General features: G+C 32.8%; 1 protein-coding gene across 1 annotated transcript in view; it reads left to right on the top strand.

The window, feature by feature from the left end:
• The window catches only part of LOC123234219 (transformation/transcription domain associated protein), a 175,911-nt gene that overhangs the window by 124,703 nt on the left and 29,029 nt on the right, over positions 1-22,179 (top strand). The window contains exons 63-67 of the mRNA XM_044660153.1: positions 9,148-9,349; positions 15,464-15,628; positions 16,890-16,980; positions 18,774-18,973; positions 20,163-20,424. Of these exons, the coding sequence (XP_044516088.1) occupies positions 9,148-9,349; positions 15,464-15,628; positions 16,890-16,980; positions 18,774-18,973; positions 20,163-20,424 (920 nt within the window). The remainder of the gene's footprint in view (positions 1-9,147; positions 9,350-15,463; positions 15,629-16,889; positions 16,981-18,773; positions 18,974-20,162; positions 20,425-22,179) is intronic.

Genomic DNA, 22,179 nt, shown 5'->3' with positions numbered 1-22,179 from the left:
GTCAATACTGTGTATTGGCTCCAAGGCAGAAGAGTGGTAAGGGTAGGCAATGGGGGTCAAGTGACTTGCCTAAGGTCACATAGCTGGGAAGTGTCTGAGGCCAGATTTGAACCTAGGACCTCCCATCTCTATGCCTGGCTCTCAATCCACTGAGCTACCCAGCTGCCTCCAAGAGAGTAGCTTTTAACTGGAGATTGATAAGTCAATTTGGTATGCTTTTTTCCCCTTTAAAATATTTTTATTTAATTTTTTAAAAAAGGCATTATATTTTCCCAATTATATCTAATAATAAATTTCAACATAAGCTTTCTGAAATTATAAGATTAAATTGTCTTCCTCTCTCCCCTCTCCCAGACCTGGTAAGCAATTTGATATGGGTTATACTAAATGTATTATCATGTAAGAGAATACTCATATAAATTTGAAACCCCAAAATAATAAAACCTTAGCTAAAGTGAAAAATAGTATGTTTTGATCTGCACTTTGACTTTAAGAGTTGTTTCTCTGGAGTTCAGTAGCATTCTTTATCATAAGTCCATCAGAATTATCCTTGATCATTGTATTACTGAGAGTTTTGCTAAGTCTTTCATTGTTGTTCATCGTACAATATTGCTGTTACTGTTTATGATGTTCTCCTGGTTCTGCTTATTTCACTCTTCATTCTTGTAGGTCTTTTTTAGTTTTCTGAAGTAAGAACTTTATCAGAAAATTTTTCTATGGCTCCCCCTCCCTCTAGTTTGTTTTTTCCCTTCTAACTTGGTTACATTGGTTTTGTTTGTACAACCCCTTTTTAATTTAATATAATCAAAATTACTCATTTCATATCTTGTAATGTTCTCTCTTTTTTGGTCATAAATTCCTCTCTTCTCTATATATCTACTGGATAAACTATTCCATATACCTCTTGTTTACTTATTGTGTCACCTTTTATGTCTAAATCATATACCCATTTGATCATATCGTGGTATAGTATGTGTGATAATGGTCTATGCCATACCATTTTCCAGTCTTCCCAGCAGTTTTTGTCAAATAGTGAGTTCTTATCTCAAAAACTGGGCCATTTGTGTTAATCAAACACTTGGTTGCTAAGGTCATTTACCCAATTTACGAATTGTGTATCTAATCTATTCCATTGATCCACCTTTCTTTTTCTTAGCCAGTACCATATTGTTTTGATGATTACTGCTTTACAGGATAGTTTGAGATTTGGTCCTGCTGGGCCACCTTCACTTTTTTTTTTTTTTTTTCATTAATTCCCTTGATATTCTTGATCTTTTTTCTTCCAGATGAATTTAATTATTATTATTTTTCTAGTTCCATAAAATGATTTTTTGATCATTTGATTGATATTAATAAGTTAATTAAATACAATTGTCATTTTTATTGTGTTAGCTTGGCCTACCCATGAGCAATTCATATTTTTCTATTCGTTTAGATAAGACTTTATTTGTGTGAAAAATGTCTTGTAATTGTGTTCATATAATTCCTGTGTTTGTCTTGGCAAATAGACTTCCAGATATTTTATTTTGTCTAGTTATTTTATGTGGAATTTCTCTATCTTTTGTTAGTAATATAGGAAATGCTGATAATTTGTGTAGGTTTACTTTGTATCCTGCAACTTTGCTAAATTTAGTAATGATTTCAACTAGTTTTTCACTTGATTCTCTAGGATTCTCTAAGTATACCATTGCATTATCTGCAAAGAATGTGTTTAGTTTCCTTGTTGCCTCTTTTAATTCCTAAAATGTCTTTTTCTTTTTATTGCTAAAGCCTGTATTTCTAATACAATATTAAATAATAGGGGTGATAATAGGTATCCTTTCTTCACCCCTGATCCTGTTGAATAGGCTTCTAGTAATACTTGCTGATGGTTTTAAATAGATACTTCTTTTCATTTTAAAGAAAGGACCATTTATTCCTATGCTTTCTAGTGTTTTAAATAGGAATGGGTTTTGTATTTTGGCAAAGCCTTTTTCAGTATCTATTGAGATAATTATGTGATTTCTCTTAGTTTTGTGATTGATACGGTCAATTGTGCTATTAGTTTTCTAATATTAAACCAACGCTGTAATCGTGGTATAAATTTCACTTGGTTATAGTTAATGATCCATGTGCTATATTGTTGTAGTCTCCTTGCTAGTATTTTATTTTAAATTTTTTGCATCTATATTCTTTGCATCTTTATATAATAATAAATCTTTGCATCTATATATGATTTTCTTTCTCTGTTTTTGTTCCTTTTAGCTAAATTATCAGCATCATATTTATGTCATAAGAGGAAATTAATAGAACTACTTCTTTGCCTGTTTTCCTATATAGTTTATCTAGTATTAGGATTAATTTACTTTAAATGTTTCATAGAATTCGTTTGTAAATTCACTGGAGTTTTTATTTAGGAAGTTCATTGATGGTTTGTTCAATTCCTTTTCCTGAGGTAGGATTATTTAAATATTATGTTTCTCCCTTGTTAATCTGGGCAATTTATAATTTTGTAAATATTGATCCATTTCACTTAGATTGGGCAAAATAGCTTCTAATGATTGCTTTAATTTCCTTTTCATTGGGTGATTTACCTTCTTCATTTTGGATACTGTAATTTGATTTTCTTTTATTTTTAAAATAAAATTAACCAATGCTCTATTTTATTTGTTTTTTCATAAAACCAACTCCTAGTTTTATGTATTAATTTAGTGGTTCTCTTACTTTCAATTTTATTAATTTCCCCTTTGATTTTTAGAATTTCCAATCTAGCTTGAATTGAGGATTTTTAATTTGTTCTTTTTCTAGGGTTTTTTTTTTTTAGTCGCATTGCCAAATTCATTCATCTCTTTCTTCTTTTTTAGTTTGGTATGTTTTTTAAAAAGCTTTTCAGAAATTAGTTAACTGAACATTTAGAACATCTATAATGTTGGTTTGGTTCCTGTGTTTTTAGCACATACTCTTCAAGCTAATAGAGAAAAAATGTTTTTTCTGAAGATTTCCTATTTTGCAGAAATATAGTTCAAGTTAGACACTGGAGTTATAAATGGTAACAAGATGACATTCAGGTGTGTAGTGTTTAAATAAGTTTTTACTCAGTTTAAGAAAATGATTTTGCTTATAAAATTCATAGTATATGGTAACATTTCTCTTTTGGTTATAATAAATGTTTTCACATATGGTAAATGTTACTGATTGATGCTAACAATATAATCACAGGATTTCAGAGCTGAAAAGACCTTAGAGGCCATTTTGTCCAGGTTTCTCATTTTCTAGTTGAGGAACCTGAGGGCCTTAAAAATTTCTATAATTTTTCCTGAAACCATGCATCTGAGTAATGTAAAAATCAGGACAAGAACCTAAAGTCTGACTCATGATCTATATACTGTCTTAACTTTCCCCTTTCTTCTCAGTCCTTTTCACTTTGGCTTCCATCCATATCGTAATCCCTTAATGGCTCCCTTTGAAGCCATCAATGATCTCTTTATTATTCAATCCAATGACCTTTCCCCCCCTTTTTTTAAATCCTTGCCTTCTGTCTTAGAATTCATACAAAATATTGACCCTAAGAGGGAAGAGCTGTAAGGGCTAGGCCATTGGGATGAAGTGACTTACCCATTTTTGCATCTCTATTCTAGGGAGTGTCTGAGACCAGGTTTAAACCCAGGACCTCCCATCTCCAGACCTGGTGTTCTATCCACTGTGCATAGCTGCTGAACCCCTCACATGGCTTTTTTTTCCTCAGCCATAATCCTTTCCTACCTTTGTATAACATTTGACATCATTGACAATAGCCTTCCTTTTAGATGCTTTCTTCTCCCTGAATTCTTATTAAATTACTTTGTTGTAGTTCTTACCTATCAGAATGATCCTCCTTTGTAGTGTTCATGTACCATCCTATATTTTAGGGTATCCTAGAGTTCAAAACCTAAGATTCATCCTTCACCTTTCATTTTTTTCTCACTCTACACCTGCACCCCAGTTGCCAAATCTTTGTTGAATCTCTTTACGTTTTTTTTACTTTTTCTGCTATTGTTTCCTCACACCACAACCACTCTAATTTGAGATTTTCTTATCTTTTGTTCTATGTACTAATTCAGTACATAGTATTGAACACAATACTACAAAATACAAACTCTCTGCCTTTTCTTTCTACTTTAATCCATCATTCATATCACTGCCAAATCTTCGCTATTGGTTGCATTCATATTTGCTAGAGCAATCTAAACTTGCTATTGCACCCAAATATTTTATTTTGAATGGATTTCCCTCTTTATTTCTTCCTTGTAAAATTGTATTATATAGAAAGACTATTTTCTGGAATTTCTCCTTATTTATAGAAGCAATTACAGTGAATTTTTCATTGAATCTTATTGTCTCATTATATTATCTGCAAATGAAGAATTTTCCCCTTTTTTTGCCTATATTTATTCATTCATTTTCTTTTGTCATTGTTCCAATTAGAATTTCTGACATAACATCAAATAATAATGTAATGCTTAGTTCTTATAGAGCAGGGGTCAGCAATGTATGGCTCTTTCTGCAGGAGCCATAAAGTCAAATTTTTTTCAGGCGCTGTTACATGAGCGCGCACTGTGAGCACTGTACGGCTCTCATAAAATTACATTTTAAAAAATGTAGTGTTTATGGCTCTCACGGTCAAAAAGGTTGCCAACCCCTGTTATAGAGTAATAAACAATGGTCAGTTTGCCTTTTATCCTAATATTTATACTTTTGAACCGTTGGCAAACAACCTAGCCTCTTTGGTCCTCAGTTTCCCTGAACATTATATATTCTGACATATACTATAAAACTTGTAATTTCAGTCTGGTCATTTGTATCTTTTGTCATTAATGCACCAGCCTGTGTGTTACAAAGTGACGCATTACCAGAAAGTTGACTATTGGGTGGTGAATGTTTTTGCTACAACAACCTTTTGAAGACTATCTGCCAAAGCAGTATCCATTGGGAGTCTTTGAAATATTGAAATATGAGTGAGGAAATGAAAAAATTTCTTGACTCCTATAGTTCTCACCAATGATTAATAACTTTCAAAATACAAACTATGAAAGAAATTAAAGGTCATATGAATATTTGGCTGTCCCTCTTTGTCACCTGTTCAGAAGTAGCCTATAAAAAATTGTCAGAGGAGCTATAGAGACAGATAAGTTGTAGAAAATGAGAGGATCACATAGTGGTGACAAATACTATTGTTAGAAATGGAAAATAGTGGTTGAGTAATTCATTTATCAGACTGTTCCCATAGTAATCTGTGCCAAAGCAGCCTAACCAAGGACATGGAAGGCTGTTGGGGAAAATAAAGAGGCTATGTAATATTGAGGCTAATTAGCTTTTTAATAAGCTATTTGACAGGCAAGGTTATTTGCATTTGCATCTTGTTTTCCATAATGCTAGTCGTTTTAATTTCTGCATTACCACAGATCATAATTACACAGTTGTGTGCTCTCCTATTGAACCAGAATTCAGAGTTAATTTTTTTAGCCCAAAAAAATTCTTATAACTTTAGTATATTGGATTTGGTTTTTTAATATGCTAAATTTTCTCGTGACTTTTTTATTTAAAAAAAATTTTTTACACAAAAGGAAAGCACTTTTTTAAAATAGTTTCATGTAAAATTTTAACTTATTGGTAATTTTGGGATAGTTTGTTCTTTTGATGCTTTTTTCTTCATTCATTTTATATTATTCTAGTTAGATCACTTTTGGAAATACATATAACCCAGTCTGTAGTAGTGAGGTTTACAAATGAATGAAGTATTTTCTATGTGGTCTATTTTAACTAGTATCTTCTCCCTTCTCAATGACAAACCCTACAAAATCTCTTGTGAAGCAAAAAAAAAAAAATATGCCTTGGAGTTCCACTTGATAGAAGTGTTAAAGAAGCTTTGAGAGCAGGGCAACTAGATGGTTCAGTGGATAGAGCACCAGGCCAGAGATGAGAGATTTAAATCTGGCCTTAGATGTCTACTCCTAGCTGTTTGACCCTAGACCACATTACTTAACCCCACTGTCTAGCCCGAACTGCTCTTCTGCCTTGGAGACCATATGTAATATTGAGTCTAAAACAGAAGGTAAGGGTTTTCAAAAGCAAGGGGGAAAAAAAGAAGCAATAAGAAGAGCCAAAACAAAAGCTAGGGAGGAGGTACTGGTTAATCCACCAATGAGGGGAGAAGCCCCTGAATAATAGAACTACTACTGTTTGGTCTCTGAAAAACTTGTTAAGAGGGAGTTTTATTTCTGATTTTATTTACTGACACCTGGTATTTGTTTTCCATTCTTTTCTTTCTCTATTTTTTCCTTTTTAATTTATGTCCACTTTTAAAAAACTTGGTTCTTTTCTGACCAGAAATTGACTTTAGAGATAAGGTAGTATAATGAATAGAGTACTGAGCCTGTAGTGAGGAAGACTTGATTTCAAATTTGGAATCAGACCCTTACTAGTTGTATGATGTCGTGCAGATCATTTACTCTGTCTCAATTTCCTCATCTGCAAAGTGGAGATATAATAGCATCTATCTCTGAGGGTTGTTTTGAGGATCAAATGGGTTTTTTATAAAGTACTTTATGAACCTTAAAGTGCTACATAAATGCTAGTAATTATCATCTTATCTTCATCAACTATTCTGTTTCCTTCATTTGTAAGACCCATATTGACCAAGGTCACATACATAATCAGTAGCAAAATGTACGGCTCCAAATGCAGTTTCCCCACACCAAATGGCATTGTACCTTTCTTACCTAGTGACCGAAAACATAACGTAAATATAGAGCAGAAGCATACCTCTCAGAAAAAAAGAATGTTATGATAAATGTGAAACCACCTGAATTTATAGGCATTGTTAATTTTTAGAACTTTGTGTCTTCAGACTTTGGACTTGGGGAGACTTGAGAGAGGGAGTGGTTTTAGGATTTAAAAATTGATTCTTCTCATCTCTGCTTTTCACTACCATGGGAGAGTCAGCATTGGCAGTGAATGAGAACCTAAATAGAGATTATGCTTTGGAAATGTCCCAATGAGGGGGAGAACTAATGGGACTAAAAGAGAGTAGGGAATGAAGTAGGTAGCGGCAGTCAGTAGAACCTAGAATTATGTGAAATAAGTGGAATAGGACTGAGGCATGAATCTTGTGCCTTTATCCAAAGTGAACAGGATATCTGGGAACCCTAATGGGTAGAAGCTATTTTGTCTGTGTTTCACTATTTCATATACTGGCATTAAACTGTCATGTTCCACTTCTAATTATATGAAGAATGTTTAGAAGCTCAGTTCTGTAGTGTCATTTGGCTATGAGCAAATGAATAGTTCTCAAAAGGATTTTGAAAAAAGCCTATCTAGAGTCAGTAAAAACTCATTACTTGCTTCAATACTTTAAGGATCTGATTTTATTTATATGGCACAGTTATAAAATAAAACCTCTCTGTGCCATACTGTTGACTGTTTCATGAGTTGGTGTGACCAGAAAATATGCCTAGTGATAATAACTGGTAATAAACTTCTTTAAAATCAGCTAGCCAAATTCTCTCATAATGGACATGTACTTGAAGCAGTTCCATATTGATCTTACCAGAACCTGTGTTCTGCTGTTGTGGCTTTCTGGAACACAAGCCCTTTAATAATACTTCATAATGAGACAGCATGGTAAAATAAAAAGAGAAATAACAATAACTTTGTTTAAAGATTTAGAGGATCGCAGATACTTTATAAAAAAAATTTAGGGGGCAGCTGGGTGGCTAAGTGGATTAAGAGTCAGGTCTAGAGATGGGAAGTTATTCTATTTCCCTATATAGTTAATTAGCAGCAGGTGGTTTTAATATGGACTATACAACTTTTTATTGGAAACTAACATTTAGTGTTTGTGGTTGTTATCCAGTTATGTACTTTTGTGCATCCAGCAAATGGAGCACAAAATGCTGAATTTCTGTAGTCCTTTGAATAATGCAGTGTGTGTTATATGACTTACCAGTGCTGCTATTGTCCTTATTTTTTTTAATGGCAAGGCACAGGGGAATATTTAGAGTCTGTTGATTTAAAAAATCTGGCTTTAGGTTCACTTATTAACAAAATTTAGAAGATTATTTAAAAGAATTTTTAAAAAATTGAAGTTTCTTTATGAAAATCAATTTTAGTCAAATTATGTTTGCTCAGAATTATACTAATTTTTAAGCTTAAGTAGTTAAATGTTCCAAAAAAATTAAGATTCCAGCATAAAACTTTAATCAGAAGTATCTTCTAACATAGACATTTTATCATGTTTTCCATGAAATTTAAAAAAGAAAAAAATGTAAAAATTTTATCCTTTTCACTTGGTAAATACAATTTATTCTAGTATATAATGTTAGTTTTGTTTTAGAGTTATTTCAATATGATCCGTTACATTGAAATGTTTTTTCTCCCAGTCTAGATGTAATCTCTTTTGTATATTTCTCTTATTTTCCAAGCTATTTTTTTTTCTAGTTGAGATTGTTTTAGTACTAACTCTCAAAAAATAAATCTTTAGATTTTGGAACTTCACTCAGCTATTTTTATCTTCCATTTAGAAATACATTCATATAAATTTGCGGAGGTGGGCTTAAATCACTTGCTAATTAATTAGAGTATTGAAATGCTTATTAGTCAAGGCTACTGTGGGACATTTGACAGTAAAGAAGTGAATTAAACTAATCTGAAATAAAAATGAAGTTAGCTTAGCAAGTAATTAAGACTTGAGGAATTTGCAGTTAGAAAATGAAGAGTTGGAAACCAAGTCCTTCACTGGGATCTCACAGTATATACAGTTATGTCTTTCCTCAGAAATCATAAAAAATACCCCATAAACTCTTAAAGAGTTGTAAGGGACTTTATAGTCCTTTCATTTTACAGATAAAGAAGCTGAGATTTCAAGGAGATAAAATGATTTATCCCAATTCATTTCTCATTCTGGCTTCACTGCAAATATATCTAGTCATTAAAGTGATCAGTTTAGATTCTAGAATTATATCAAAACTTATAGTTAAAAGGAACAATTCTACTGTGTTTTGGGTATGTTCTATTTTGAATTATTTGGAATGCTATGCACTTGTAAATATGACTAAGTTTAAAATGTTTAAATTCATATTTTATTTACATATTCTTTTACATATATTTATTTATATATTATTATCCTGATAGGTCTGAGGAGGCAAACAAAGCTTTCTCAGCAGCTGTGCAAATGCATGATGTGTTGGTGAAGGCCTGGGCAATGTGGGGTGATTACCTGGAGAATATATTTGTGAAGGAGCGCCAGCTTCACCTTGGTGTATCTGCCATCACTTGCTATTTGCATGCATGTCGGCATCAGAATGAGAGCAAATCAAGAAAATACTTAGCCAAGGTAAGACTGGAGAAGTACATCCATGCTTAATGATACTTGTTGGTTAGTTGATTAACCTTAATGACACTGCAACAGAATTCCTCTGGGTCCATAAATACTAATGGAAATTGAACTCAACTCCCAATATTTATCCTTTAAGAATTATACTATTGATCTTTGTTATTTGATCATATATGTTGAGATAGCATTTTAGATTTAGAATTGTTATTGTAAGCTCATGAGGGTAGGAATCATGTCAGTGCATTCTTTGATATCTTCCATGAAAGAAATAAGTAAAATATGTTACCGCTTCTTACATAAGGATAATATCAGAATCAAACTTTCTTTGTTGCTCTCAATGTTGATGACTTGTATTTTTACTTAGAACTTTATAATGATTCATATTCTAATTTTGATTCCATGTTCAGCAACTAAAGCACAGTTTATAACTATATTGATTGCTTTTCAAAAAATCCACATGCAGACCTTTAATCTAGAAACTTCTTCTGTCTCAAATTTTGGCTTAAATCTCTATTTGAATTTTTTCCAAACTTTGAGAAAAGGTGTGTCTTGTGCCATTGTTACTTTAGCAGAAATTATCCTTGATCTACATAATATAAGAGATTTACATATAAATTTAATTTCTCTCCATCATACCCATGTAAATTTTTAGATTTTTCTTAGCTTTTAATTCTTTACTTTTTAGATGAGTTGTGATATATTTGTAGTGGTTTTAAAATTTATTAGGTTTTGACATGGCTCCACTTTATTTTTTTTTAATTTATACATTTATTAATATTCATTTTTAGCATGGTTACATGATTCATGCTCCTACTTTCCCCTTCACCCCCCGCACTCCCCCCACCCATGGCCGATGCACATTTCCACTGGTTTTGTCATGTGTCCTTGATCAAGACCTATTTCCAAATTGTTGCATTGGTGTGGTAGTTTTGAGTCCACATCCTCAATCATGTCCACCCCGACCCATGCGTTCAAGCAGTTGTTTTTCTTATATGTTTCCTCTCCTGCAGTCCTTCCTCTGAATGTAGGTAGTGTTCTTTACCATAAATCCCTCAAAATTGTCCTGGGTCATTGAATTGCTGCTGGTACAGAAGCCCATTACATTCAATTTTACCATAGTATAACAGTCTCTGTGTACAATGTTCTTCTGGCTCTGCTCCTTTCACTCTGCATCAGTTCCTGGAGGTCTTTCCAGTTCACCTGGAACTAGTCCAGTTTATTATTCCTTTTAGCACAATAGTATTCCATCCCAGCATATACCACAGTTTGTTCAGCCATTCCCCAATTGAAGGACATACCCTCCTTTCATGGCTCCACTTTAAACTAAAAATCATTTCTTAAATTTAAAATTAACTCATTTTAATAATTGTACTTGATGGTGTTTTAAAATAATGAGATAATTACTAATCCGGTCTTTGTGAAGGCCCAGAATCTTAAGATCCAGAATGAACTCATTTTAGATTTATGCTTCTAAATATACTATTCCCAAGATTTTTAGAATTATGGCTTAATTATTGGTTGCTTCTATATCTCAACAAACATTTCAAATTGCAAGTATTTCCTTGGCCACCAGGATTGCAGTAGGCAATTTTTAAAATTTTGGTGACAAAAAACCTGAACAGGTCCTCTTTGAGTAAGTCTCTCTGAATTTAACCAATCTAGTTCTCAGAGAGCAAGACAACAACTATCACTTGGCTTATACTTGAAACCTTTCCAAATTGACACATTTGGCAGTATTTGTATTCTAATGATAGTCTTTGGAAACTCAATGAGGCATCATAGTAAGACTTGTAATATATCTCAATTTTTATTGACTTAATCCTGGAGATAATAGTATAACATTAAAGATCATATTGAATATGGACCCATCTCTGATGACCAATAATGGCATGGATTCTCAGAGTCTTTGCCATTGGAATGTGAGGTAGAGTGAGTTCAAGTTAGATTCTCAGTCTAAAATGGGCTGCAGATATATGTCTCTTACTTGAATATCGCCCTGATAAATAGGAGAGTTCATTATCAGATTAGCTATAGGCCACAGCAACTCTCAGAGTTCATCTAATAATAATAGATGTATTAGTAGAAGAGGAAGTACACAGTAAAACAAAAGATTCTTTTAAGTATTAAATGTAAATATAATAACTCACACTTATATATCCTTGGTTTACACAGTGTCTTTTACACTTGATCCTCACAACTATGTGAGATAGATAAAACATGTAGTATTTCCATTATATCTATGAGGAAATTGAGGCCCAGGGAAATTAAATGGCTCTTTTGGGATTACACTATTAATATGTGGTGGTATTGGGTCTCAGACCCAATTCTTCTTATTCCTACTCCAAGGTTTTTGCTTAACCTCTACTTCCCAGTTTTGTAGTTCTTTTTTTCTTCTAAAAGTATGGTATGGTACTTAATGTATATGTACATTAGCATATAAACATGTGAAATACATTATATGATGTATTTTATATGATATATTTTTTTACAAGTTGGACATTTTATATACTCTCCTGATTCCATTAAAATAATTGGGGGGAAAATGTAGAATGTTATGAAACTATGTTTGGAAATCACAACATAATTACATAATACTTTTAGTTTGTCAGTATGGCTCTTTCAGGAATAGTTGGAGGTTTAACATTTTTCATTTATATCTTTTTGTTTTTTACATTATCTGTATTTCTAAGTATCTCTCTTTGCCTTTCCCTACATATTGAGATATCATGTATGATGAAATTCTAAAAAGAAAGAAAACAGTTCTGTAAAATCCACCAATCCTTTATCTGAGTCTGATTTATGTAATATTTCATCCTCATACTTTCCCACTTCTGCAAAGGAAGAGGGGAAAATGTAATTTTTTTCAACTCTTCATCAGGGCAAAGCCTCTTGGTTATTATGATTACATAGCATTTGGTGTTTTAGTTTTTTGTTCTTTTTTATTTACATTGGTATTTCTGCATTTATTGGTATCTTTTTTCCTAGTTTTTATTACTCTGCCTCTGTTCACATAAGTCATCTGTTTTTCAAATTCTTCAAATGTGATGTTTTTTAAAAAATGACAGTAACATTGATTACATGTATATACTACATTTTGTTTAGCCATTCCCTAACAGAGGACACCTACTCTTTCCAAATCATCACTAGCACAAAAGTCCTGTTAGGAATATAATGGTGTATATTTGTCTAGCAGTGAGATCTCTGGATAAAAAAGGTATACAATATTTTCAACATTTTTTAGCATAATTCCAAATTGCTCTGGAGGAGTGGTTGTATTGAATGATAAGAAAAGGAGAAGGGAATGTATAACATTTATAGAATACCTGCTATGTGCAAGGCACTTTTTATAATATTTGTATGCCTGTCTTTTCACTATTCCAACAATTGACTATTTTTGTTTTTGCCAATTTGCTGAGTGTGAGATGAAATCTAAGAGATGTTTTGATTTGCATTCCCCTTATTAGTAGTAGTTAAGTCTTTATGGTTATCTTTATAATTATTTTGAAGACCAGTCATATCCTTTGACTATTGGTCTTCAGTCTTATTAATCTTTTTTTTTTTTTAATTTTAAACCCTTAACTTCTGTGTATTGACTTATAGATGGAATATTGGTAAGGGTAGGTAATGGGGGTCAAGTGACTTGCCCAGGGTCACACAGCTGGGAAGTGTCTGAGGCTGGATTTGAACCTAGGACTTCCTGTCTCTAGGCCTGGCTCTCAATCCACTGAGCTACCCAGCTGCCCCCCGGCCTTATTAATCTTAATAAATTATATATGAGGTTCTTATAAGAGATACTTATTGCAAAGATTTTTCCCCCAATTGACAGTTTCCTTTCTTATTTTAATTACATTGATTTTTTACCTGTAAAGCTTTTTACATTTCTTTTGTTTGAAATTACCTACTGTTAACATTTGCTCTTTAAAAATTCTTCCTCTAGCCATGACTATGAAAGATGATTTCATCTGGTTCTCATCCAATCTCATTTGACCTCTTATATTTAGGTCACTTATCTATTTTGATCTTTTTATACTATATGGCATTAGCTGTTGATTTAAATACGATTTCTACTAAAGCATTGCCAATTTTCCTGCCAGTTCCTGTCAGAGAGAGAATTCTTCCTTAAATAATTAATAATCTTAGATTTATCGAACATTGTCTTATTTAATTCAGTTATCTCAGATTCTTCCTTATGTAGCATGTTTCACTGATCTGATTTTCTATTTTTTAAATAATATCAAATAATTTTGATTTCTGCTTTGTAATATGATTATGGAAATCCCCACCACCACCACCATTATTCTAACGTTTTCCCCCTTAAGGTTCCAGATATTTTATTCCTCCATATGAATTTTATATGTTTTTTTTTTTCTTTTCCCTTCCCTAGTAGCCTGATATAGTACTAAGTTTGTGAGAAGTATTTTCATTTTTGTTATATTGGCATAGTCCAACCATAAACAGTGAATATCCTTCTAAATTATTCATCATTATTTATGGCTTTAAAGATTGTTTTAAAATTACATTTAAATGTTAGGAAAGTAAATATTTTTAATAGCTTTCAGTTTTATTTTAATTAATATCTAAGAAAAGAGACAAGAACTGGATCTTTGATTTCATTGGTATAGGAAATTCCCAGGTAAGGAAGTTTTCTCTACTAGTGCAAGTCTGCACCTCCTCAGCCGCAGTTTTAGGTAAGTAGTTGCCTAGAACGCTAAGAAGTTAAATGACTTTCCAGGGCTACATAGTCAATAGGTATCAAGGATAGAACTTGAACATGTCTTCCCTGCTTCAAAGCATTCTGACCACTACAGAATAGTACCTCTTACATTTTAATCAAAAGAAATTGTTTTCTGTGTGAATCTATTCTTACGCTTTCTGCAAGTTAGAAGACTATGTTTTAATAATAATAATAATTCAACTTATTATTATTGTTGTCGTTACTGTTGGTCTTTAAAATATGGTCTTTAAAGCTTTATAAAGTGCTCCCTCCCTCATTTTGTAGATGAGAAAACTGAACCTCTGAGAAGGTGTAAGTGACTTTTTCATGATTATATAGCTAGTGTCTAAGTGTGTAACCATCTCTCTCCTAACTGCAAGGCACATGCTCTCTCCACTAAACTGTACTGCTACTTGAAAGTTATATTCATTCTGAGATGGAAAAAATTCCTAGGAAAAAGAGGTACCAGCATTAGTCAATTCTAAACCTTGATTTGAATTTAGTACTTTCTTGATTGACATTTTTTAAAAATGCTTTGTTGTAGAAACTATATGATTTCGTGTTCTTCTGAACAGTGATAATCAGAACCTGATTAATGATTGGTAATGTCAATTTGCTATAGAAATGAATTTGGATGAGATGCAGTAGGTGACACAGGTTAACGCTTTAGGTATGATCACACTTGGTTTTTCTTGTATCATTGAGTGAATTAAGTGGGCTTCTTCTCCAACTGGGCATTAAAGGTCCTGAGATCCCTCAGTTAGAGCTAATTATTGTGAATTGTTCTTTCTTGTCTAGATTTCAGCTTGGAATTGTTACATATTGCTTATGTTTTTATGTTTGAGTTTGAATAACTTTTCAGTGTCTTGCCTAAATTTATTTGATTTATTAAAGTACTTAAAAACATTCCCTAAATAAATCTATCCATTTCACTGCTAATTGATTGTCATCAATTACAGTTAATGATTTTTTTAAAACTATGATTGTGCTATCTAGGTAGAATTGTATTCCCCATAGATTTAGTCTATTTGTAGCAATGATTAAGAACCGGTCATACCGGTATTATCTCTATGGTATTTTAGAATTAGAGAAATATACTTAAATTTATGTTTGGAGCACTGGGCCTGGAGTAAGGAATACCTGAGTTTGAATCTGCCATCCAGTACTTACTAGCTATGTGAACCTGGTCATGGCCTAAACTCTCTTTATTTTTAAATGGAAATTATAATAGCACCTACATCTCAGGGTTGTTGTGAGGATCAAATGAGAATTATTGTAAAATGCTAAGCACAGTCCCTGGCATATGATAGGCTTGTTCTATTCCCTTTTCCTCCTACTTCTCACTGATTATAGCAAACAAGATATATATTGAGAATTTTAAAATGTTTTCTCTTCTGCAGGTATTATGGCTCTTGAGTTTTGATGATGATAAAAATACATTGGCAGATGCAGTTGATAAATATTGCATAGGTGTGCCTCCTATCCAGTGGTTGGCTTGGATTCCACAGCTATTAACTTGTTTGGTTGGTTCTGAAGGCAAGCTTCTTTTGAACCTCATAAGTCAGGTAGGTTTGATTAAGGTATTTTTATTTGCCTATAGATAGCCTTTCCTTAAATCTTTTATATATATTATTTTCTGAAAGCATGTTTCTTGCTTAGTGTTTTAAATCACATATTTAATTTTAACATAATAGTGATATAAAGTATGCTTTAAGTAACTTACTGATCATTTTAATGTGAACTTTCATAATAGCTAATGGAATCTCTATAATGCTGGAGTCACTCTTTGATTTGAGCATCTTGTATATAAAATTTAATAGTAAAAGGTAAAATGAAATAAAAAATATGCTATGCCATTAGTAATATAACGTAAGAATCACATTAAGTGTAACTTATTCTTTCATAAATTGTCTGATGTTTATTTTTAAATACAACTTCCACAAATGTGCTTCTGTTTTGTGACATTGATTAATTTATTTAATTAATGAGATACAGATATCTGCCAAGGTTTCAGCATTTTGCTTGAAGTATAATATCCTCTGGGATGTTTAATATTCTTCAAAAGTGAACAAATCTGTAATTTAGTAAGCCTTTATCTTACAATTGAGCTAGATGCATTATTTCCCTTATTTAATAGACATTGTGATTAATAGATTTATGAGGCCAAAGTTACAAGATAATGTTGATTCAGCCTTGTGAGAGGAACCATAAAACCTCAGTTTGGTTAAAATGGTATCTCTTTACCTTAAATGGCTGTTTTTTCGGCCTCACTACTGCAATTATGTGGCTTAAGATTACTCTCTCATGGGCCCAGCTATCAGACAGTGTTGGGTTCACTGGGAATTGTGGCCTAATTTAACAACTAACTAGTGTCATTATATCTCTTTTTCTTTGGTTTTGTGCATGAATAAGATCTTTGTGCTGATCCAGGTACTCTTACATTTCGCCATCTTCAGATTTATTAGGCACCATGATAGTGAGGCTTCTAATTAACAGTCCCTCAGTAGAATATGCAGAAATGTACTATTTTAGCTTAGCTTAGTCCTCTTTGGTGGGGGGGGGTATGTAGGGATACTGGGCACATAGCTAAACTAATATGTTTTCACTGCTTTTCAGTGAAACAGGAATTTAATGTGATTCATATAACATGATCACTGCTTAAGTATACACTTGGTTGAATAATCTTGTATATACTCAATGTTGATTAACTTTTCATTTATAGAATATGGTAAACAAATAAGTTTGTTTTCTTTATTTAAATGTGATTACCAGTATCAAGAAACAAGAGTGATGAATGAATTATATTTCCTTTGTATTTTTTAATAGGTAGGAAGAGTATATCCTCAAGCTGTCTACTTTCCCATAAGGACTCTATATTTGACATTAAAAATTGAGCAGAGGGAACGTTACAAAAGTGGTGAGTTTTTTAACTAATGTACATCTTTTTCATGGGAAAACAAAAGCTCTGGCAAAAATTGAGAAGAATTGGGGGCAGATGGGTAGTTTAGTGGATTTGAGAGTCTGGCCCAGAGATGGGAGGTCCTGGGTAAAATGTGACCTCAGACACTTCCTAGCCGTGTGACCCTGGGCAAGTCACTTAACCCCCTTTGCCTAGCCCGTACCACTCTTCTGCCTTAGAACCAATACCCAGTATTTAAACCTGGGTTTAAAAAAAAAATTGAGAAGAATGAAAAGATGTAAAGGAAGCATCAATATTCTTTGCTATGTTTTATGCTTCTGTATATCAATGATAGATAAAATGTGTTGAGAACAGCTCAGAGAATTTTATATACTCTTTAAATTTCAAATAAAGTATTTATTCCAGACTACTTGTGTTTTTACTATATCAGTGCCCTTCTCCAAAGTAGATATCAAAGTTCTATATTGAAGGGTATTATCTCTGTCTTCATCCTGTAATTTCCTCCTTTTATTAAAATTGTGAGCTTCATTGAGGGTAGAGGCTGTTGTTTGCCTTTCTTTCTATGTCCAGCACTGTGCCCGATGCATATTGGAGCTTATTAAATGCCTTTTGGTTTGATTTCACTTGAAATGAGCACAAGGAAAACATCTGCATTGCTTAGAATTAAAAATTTGTTTAAATGTTAGGCTTGGTTTGTGAGTTAATATATCAAGAAAAATGTCTTCTAAACTTTGAAGACAGTATTTCTTGTATTGCAAATAGGCAGCAGTGCTGATCATTTATAATAGTAAATATTCATTAGAATCATGTTACCAAAATAGACTCTAGCAGTATTGGACTCACTGATAACTAGGCAGTATACAAAATAGATAATAAATGTAGAAGAATTTAAATATATGTTTCTGTTTAAGGAAAATTATAAATTAAGACTTTTGTCTTAATTTTATTTACAAATATTTGATAAAATAATTTTAAATCATTTTTGAGATTTGATATTTTTGTGTTTTAAGATCAAAGATAGATAGACCTAGAAAAAAAGTCATAAAGGCTTGTTTTTTCCAGTGTTGTAAAAGTTTTATCTTTTTTTTTTTCCATAAAAAATTTACTTACCTAGGACATGTCTTAGATGCTTCAAACTTGTTTATAGAATATTTTTAGATCTTTGGAGAATTCTTTGAAAGTGATATATCATGACATGCATATGGTGTAAAATAAGAATACTAATATTCCCCTACTTCCCAGTTAAAGGACTCAGCAGCTTTCATGTTATTTTACTTGATCCTCATAGCCACACTGTTAGGCAGAATGGGCATATCCAGGCTACATTTTATCACCAAAGGAACTTCTGCTCATGCAATCTACTCACTGGATTACAGAGGAAAAAATGCTAGATTTTAAATTAGAAAAACCAGGGCAAAGTTCTGATTCTACCACTTAATACCCATGTAGACCGGAGACATATTGTTCCCTGTCTTAGGGACTCAGTTTCCTTATTTGCAAAATGAAGTAATTGAATTAAATGGATTCTTAAGGTATCTTCCAGCTCTGAACCTAAGATTCTGTGAGAAGTTTAAGGGACCTCTGCAGTCAGTAACACTGGGAGCATGGCTGTTCTCCTGATGCTTAGCCCAGCGATCTTTTACATCACACTACATTACCCCCTTTTTTTGGTTGATAGTTCCTCTAGAGAATTTTAAAAACCAGATCTAACAATTGCATCAATGGGACATCACACTATGTTTTTTTATTTGTGTTGATTTGATATGATTAGTTTTTGCTTGTGTTCTCAGATTCTGGACAGCAGCAACCAAGTTCAGTAGGCAATCAGTCCCATTCTGCATCAGATCCTGGACCAATTAGAGCAACAGCTCCAATGTGGCGCTGTAGCAGAATTATGCATATGCAGAGGGAATTGCATCCAACTCTTCTGTCTTCTCTGGAAGGCATTGTTGATCAGATGGTCTGGTTCAGAGAAAATTGGCATGAAGAGGTATTTGGTTATGAATTGGGAAATTTTATATATTGGTGTGATTTACATGTGTGTTATATTACATAATGTCTACTCTATAGAATTAATTGGTTGTTTTATGGACTAAATTTTTATTTTTCACATATTAGTACATTTTTATTAGGAATCTTAATTTCATATCTAAAATGGAAGACCTCTAAAAAAAACAAAATCCTAGACACAATGATGATTATTTCTGTCAGCCAAATTGCTTCCTATATAGACCTTAAGTATAGCTAATGAGATGATAGAGTATAATCTCTTCAAGGGCAAGAACTTGGTTTGCTCTAATCATGAGCTAAAGTATAATTTTCTGCAAGCAGCCTTTCCTAGGCCTCCTTAACTTCATATTTTCCCTCTGAGACTATCCCTAGTTTGTCCTGTGTATATTGTTTGTACATTGTGTCTACCAGTAGACTGTGAACTTCTTTAGAGCAAAGACTTTTTTTTGTATCCCTGCCATGTAACAGTGTGCCTGGCACAATGCTGTTTGGCTAACATCTTTGTATCCCCTGTACCAGGTCAAGTGCCTTGCATTTAATAAATACTTACTGAATTAAAATGAATTATTCTCAACTAGCTACATTAATGGAAGCAAACAATATCAGAGATAATAAAAACATATTTAAATTTGAATATATTCTCTAATATTTCTAGCAGCCAGTTTATAGTCAATTTATGTTGCTTAGCCCAATATTAAAATTTACTTTTATTTCCTATTCATTTTTATCTTTTACCTAATGGGTATTGGAAGGAAGGTTACTTTGATTTTATGCTGGGTAATAGAAATAAGATCAGTTAAAGAAAGGATTAGGTTATTATTTTCTGTGGTTAATTCATTGAAGGGATAACACAGCTCAGTCTCCCTTAGTGTCAATAACGAATTCCCTGAAGTGGTTGTATTATTTGAATTTGCACCACATATTCTAATGGGGTGAGACCAATTGAATTATTTTCCGTGATTATAACTTTGAGTAGCGTGAACTTAAATAGAGCACTTAGGTCAGCAAGAGCTGGTCATCAGACTTATTTTTAATTCAGGACTACTTTTTCATATCATATTTATTTGTATAAATTCACATTGTCTTAAATCCTGAAGTCCTTTATATAAATATTTGTTGATTTAAAGAGGTCAATTGTTATAATACTTCTTTCATCTCTTTTCTTTTAGGTTCTCAGACAACTTCAGCAGGGTCTAGCAAAATGCTACTCTGTAGCTTTTGAGAAAAGTGGAGCAGTTTCGGATGCCAAAATTACCCCACACACTCTCAATTTTGTCAAGAAGTTGGTCAGCACCTTTGGAGTTGGTCTAGAAAATGTGTCTAATGTCTCTACCATGTTTTCCAGTGCTGCCTCTGAATCTTTAGCTAGAAGAGCACAAGCAACAGCACAGGATCCTGTCTTTCAGAAATTGAAAGGACAGTTCACAACAGGTGAGTGTACAAGTACCCGCATTCACATTTATTTCCTTTAGAAAGAGAAAACAAGAAATAAAGATAAGTAGTTAATCTTAAGCACTTCCTTGGGACTATAACCTCAAATGAAAAATTTTTTTAAAGAAATACATTTTTTTACCTCTTTAACTCCAAATTTATATGGATTGTAAAATGAATAAGATATGGCAGAGAGCAGTTAGTTATATAATTTTTTTCCCAGTTAGTTACCATATTTACTCATTTTTGGATGTTTTACTTGGTTTATATTTCCTTTTCCCTGGTTAAAGAAATCCTTACTGTGTATCTAGGTTTCTCTTTATATTGTTTCAGACTATTGCCCCTTTCTTTAATGAATGCCAAGGCAAATTGCTATTTAAATGACTTCTAGTTGGTTTCTAAATTTATTAGGTATTATAATTATTTTTCTGGCTTCTTATCTCTCCCAAGTTGGTTTGTTCAGTTTTGCATTTAGGAAAATTCCATTGATTATCTCATAGCAGCCACATTTTTCCAAAAAACTGTGATCTTCATATCTTATATTTCTGTCTTATCCTACCATAAACAGTCAGAGCTATTATAATTACATTTAATAAACCATGTCTAGTAAGGAAGGAAATAGTAAAATGTGCTATATTTATTTCTTAAAATTCTAGGGAATTAGAATAGAGTTGATATCTTTGTAAATTGAGGCTACATTTTAAATAAAATAATCCTGCTATATGCAAAGTGCTATGGATGATACAAGGATAAAGACAGTCCCTGGCTCCAGTGATCAAACAATAAAAGTCTTTTAACAAAAAAAATCTTTTTTAATCAAATGTTATTAATTAAAAAATCTAAAAGTTGTGCTCTCTAGGAGCTTATAGTCTATTAAAGGATATAACAAGGATATGTGTGTGGAATAAATAATACGTAAATTGCACATATGCACATATATTTTTATACACACAATGTGTGAGAATTTATAGGTGTATTATAAGATAATTGGAGTAGGAAGCTTGCAACTGGAGGAAGAAGTAGTAAAGGTTGCTTAAAAGTTATATTTCAGCTGATCTCTAGGCATTGGGGACAGCCTTTGCAAAGATATGAAGACAGAGGATGGAATGTTGAATGTGAAGAATAAGAAGCAGACCTATTTGGCTGGACCGAAGACTACATGTTGGGGAATAATGTAAAATAAAACTGGAAAGATTATTTGGAGGCAGATTGTGAAGGGCTTGACATGTCAGACAGGAAGTTTTGTATCAACTCTAGAAGAAATAGGTACCATTGGAGTTCATTTAATCAGACATTAGCATGGCCAAAACTGGGCTTGAGGAAAATCATTGTAGTAGCTCTAAGGAGAATGGATTGAGGGAGAGACTTGAGACAAGGATACTAATTAAAAGGCTGTTAATTGTAGGGTCTGTAGGTGAGAGATGATAAAGGTGAATTATCATGGAGTAGCGATAGAGTAGGCAAGATTTGGTATCTGATGGGATATGTGGTGCAAGAAGTCCAAGATGACTCTGAAATTAGGAACCTGGGAACCTAAAAGAGGTATGGTACCCTCTATAAATCAGAACATTCAGAGGCAAGTTGGGTTTTGTGGGGGTATTGAATTACTGCATAGTTGTGTCTGACTCTTCATGACCCTATTTAGGGTTTTCTTAGCAGAAATGCTAGAGTAATTTGCTTTTTCCTTTTCCAGCTCATTTTATAGATGAGGAATTGGAGCAAATGGGGTTAAGTGACTTGCCCAGAATCACATAG

This window comes from Gracilinanus agilis, chromosome 1, assembly GCF_016433145.1.
Source record: "Gracilinanus agilis isolate LMUSP501 chromosome 1, AgileGrace, whole genome shotgun sequence".
NCBI lineage: Eukaryota > Metazoa > Chordata > Mammalia > Didelphimorphia > Didelphidae > Gracilinanus > Gracilinanus agilis.
Note: the sequence above shows the minus strand (reverse complement) of the source record. Positions and strands in the feature narration are given on the sequence as shown.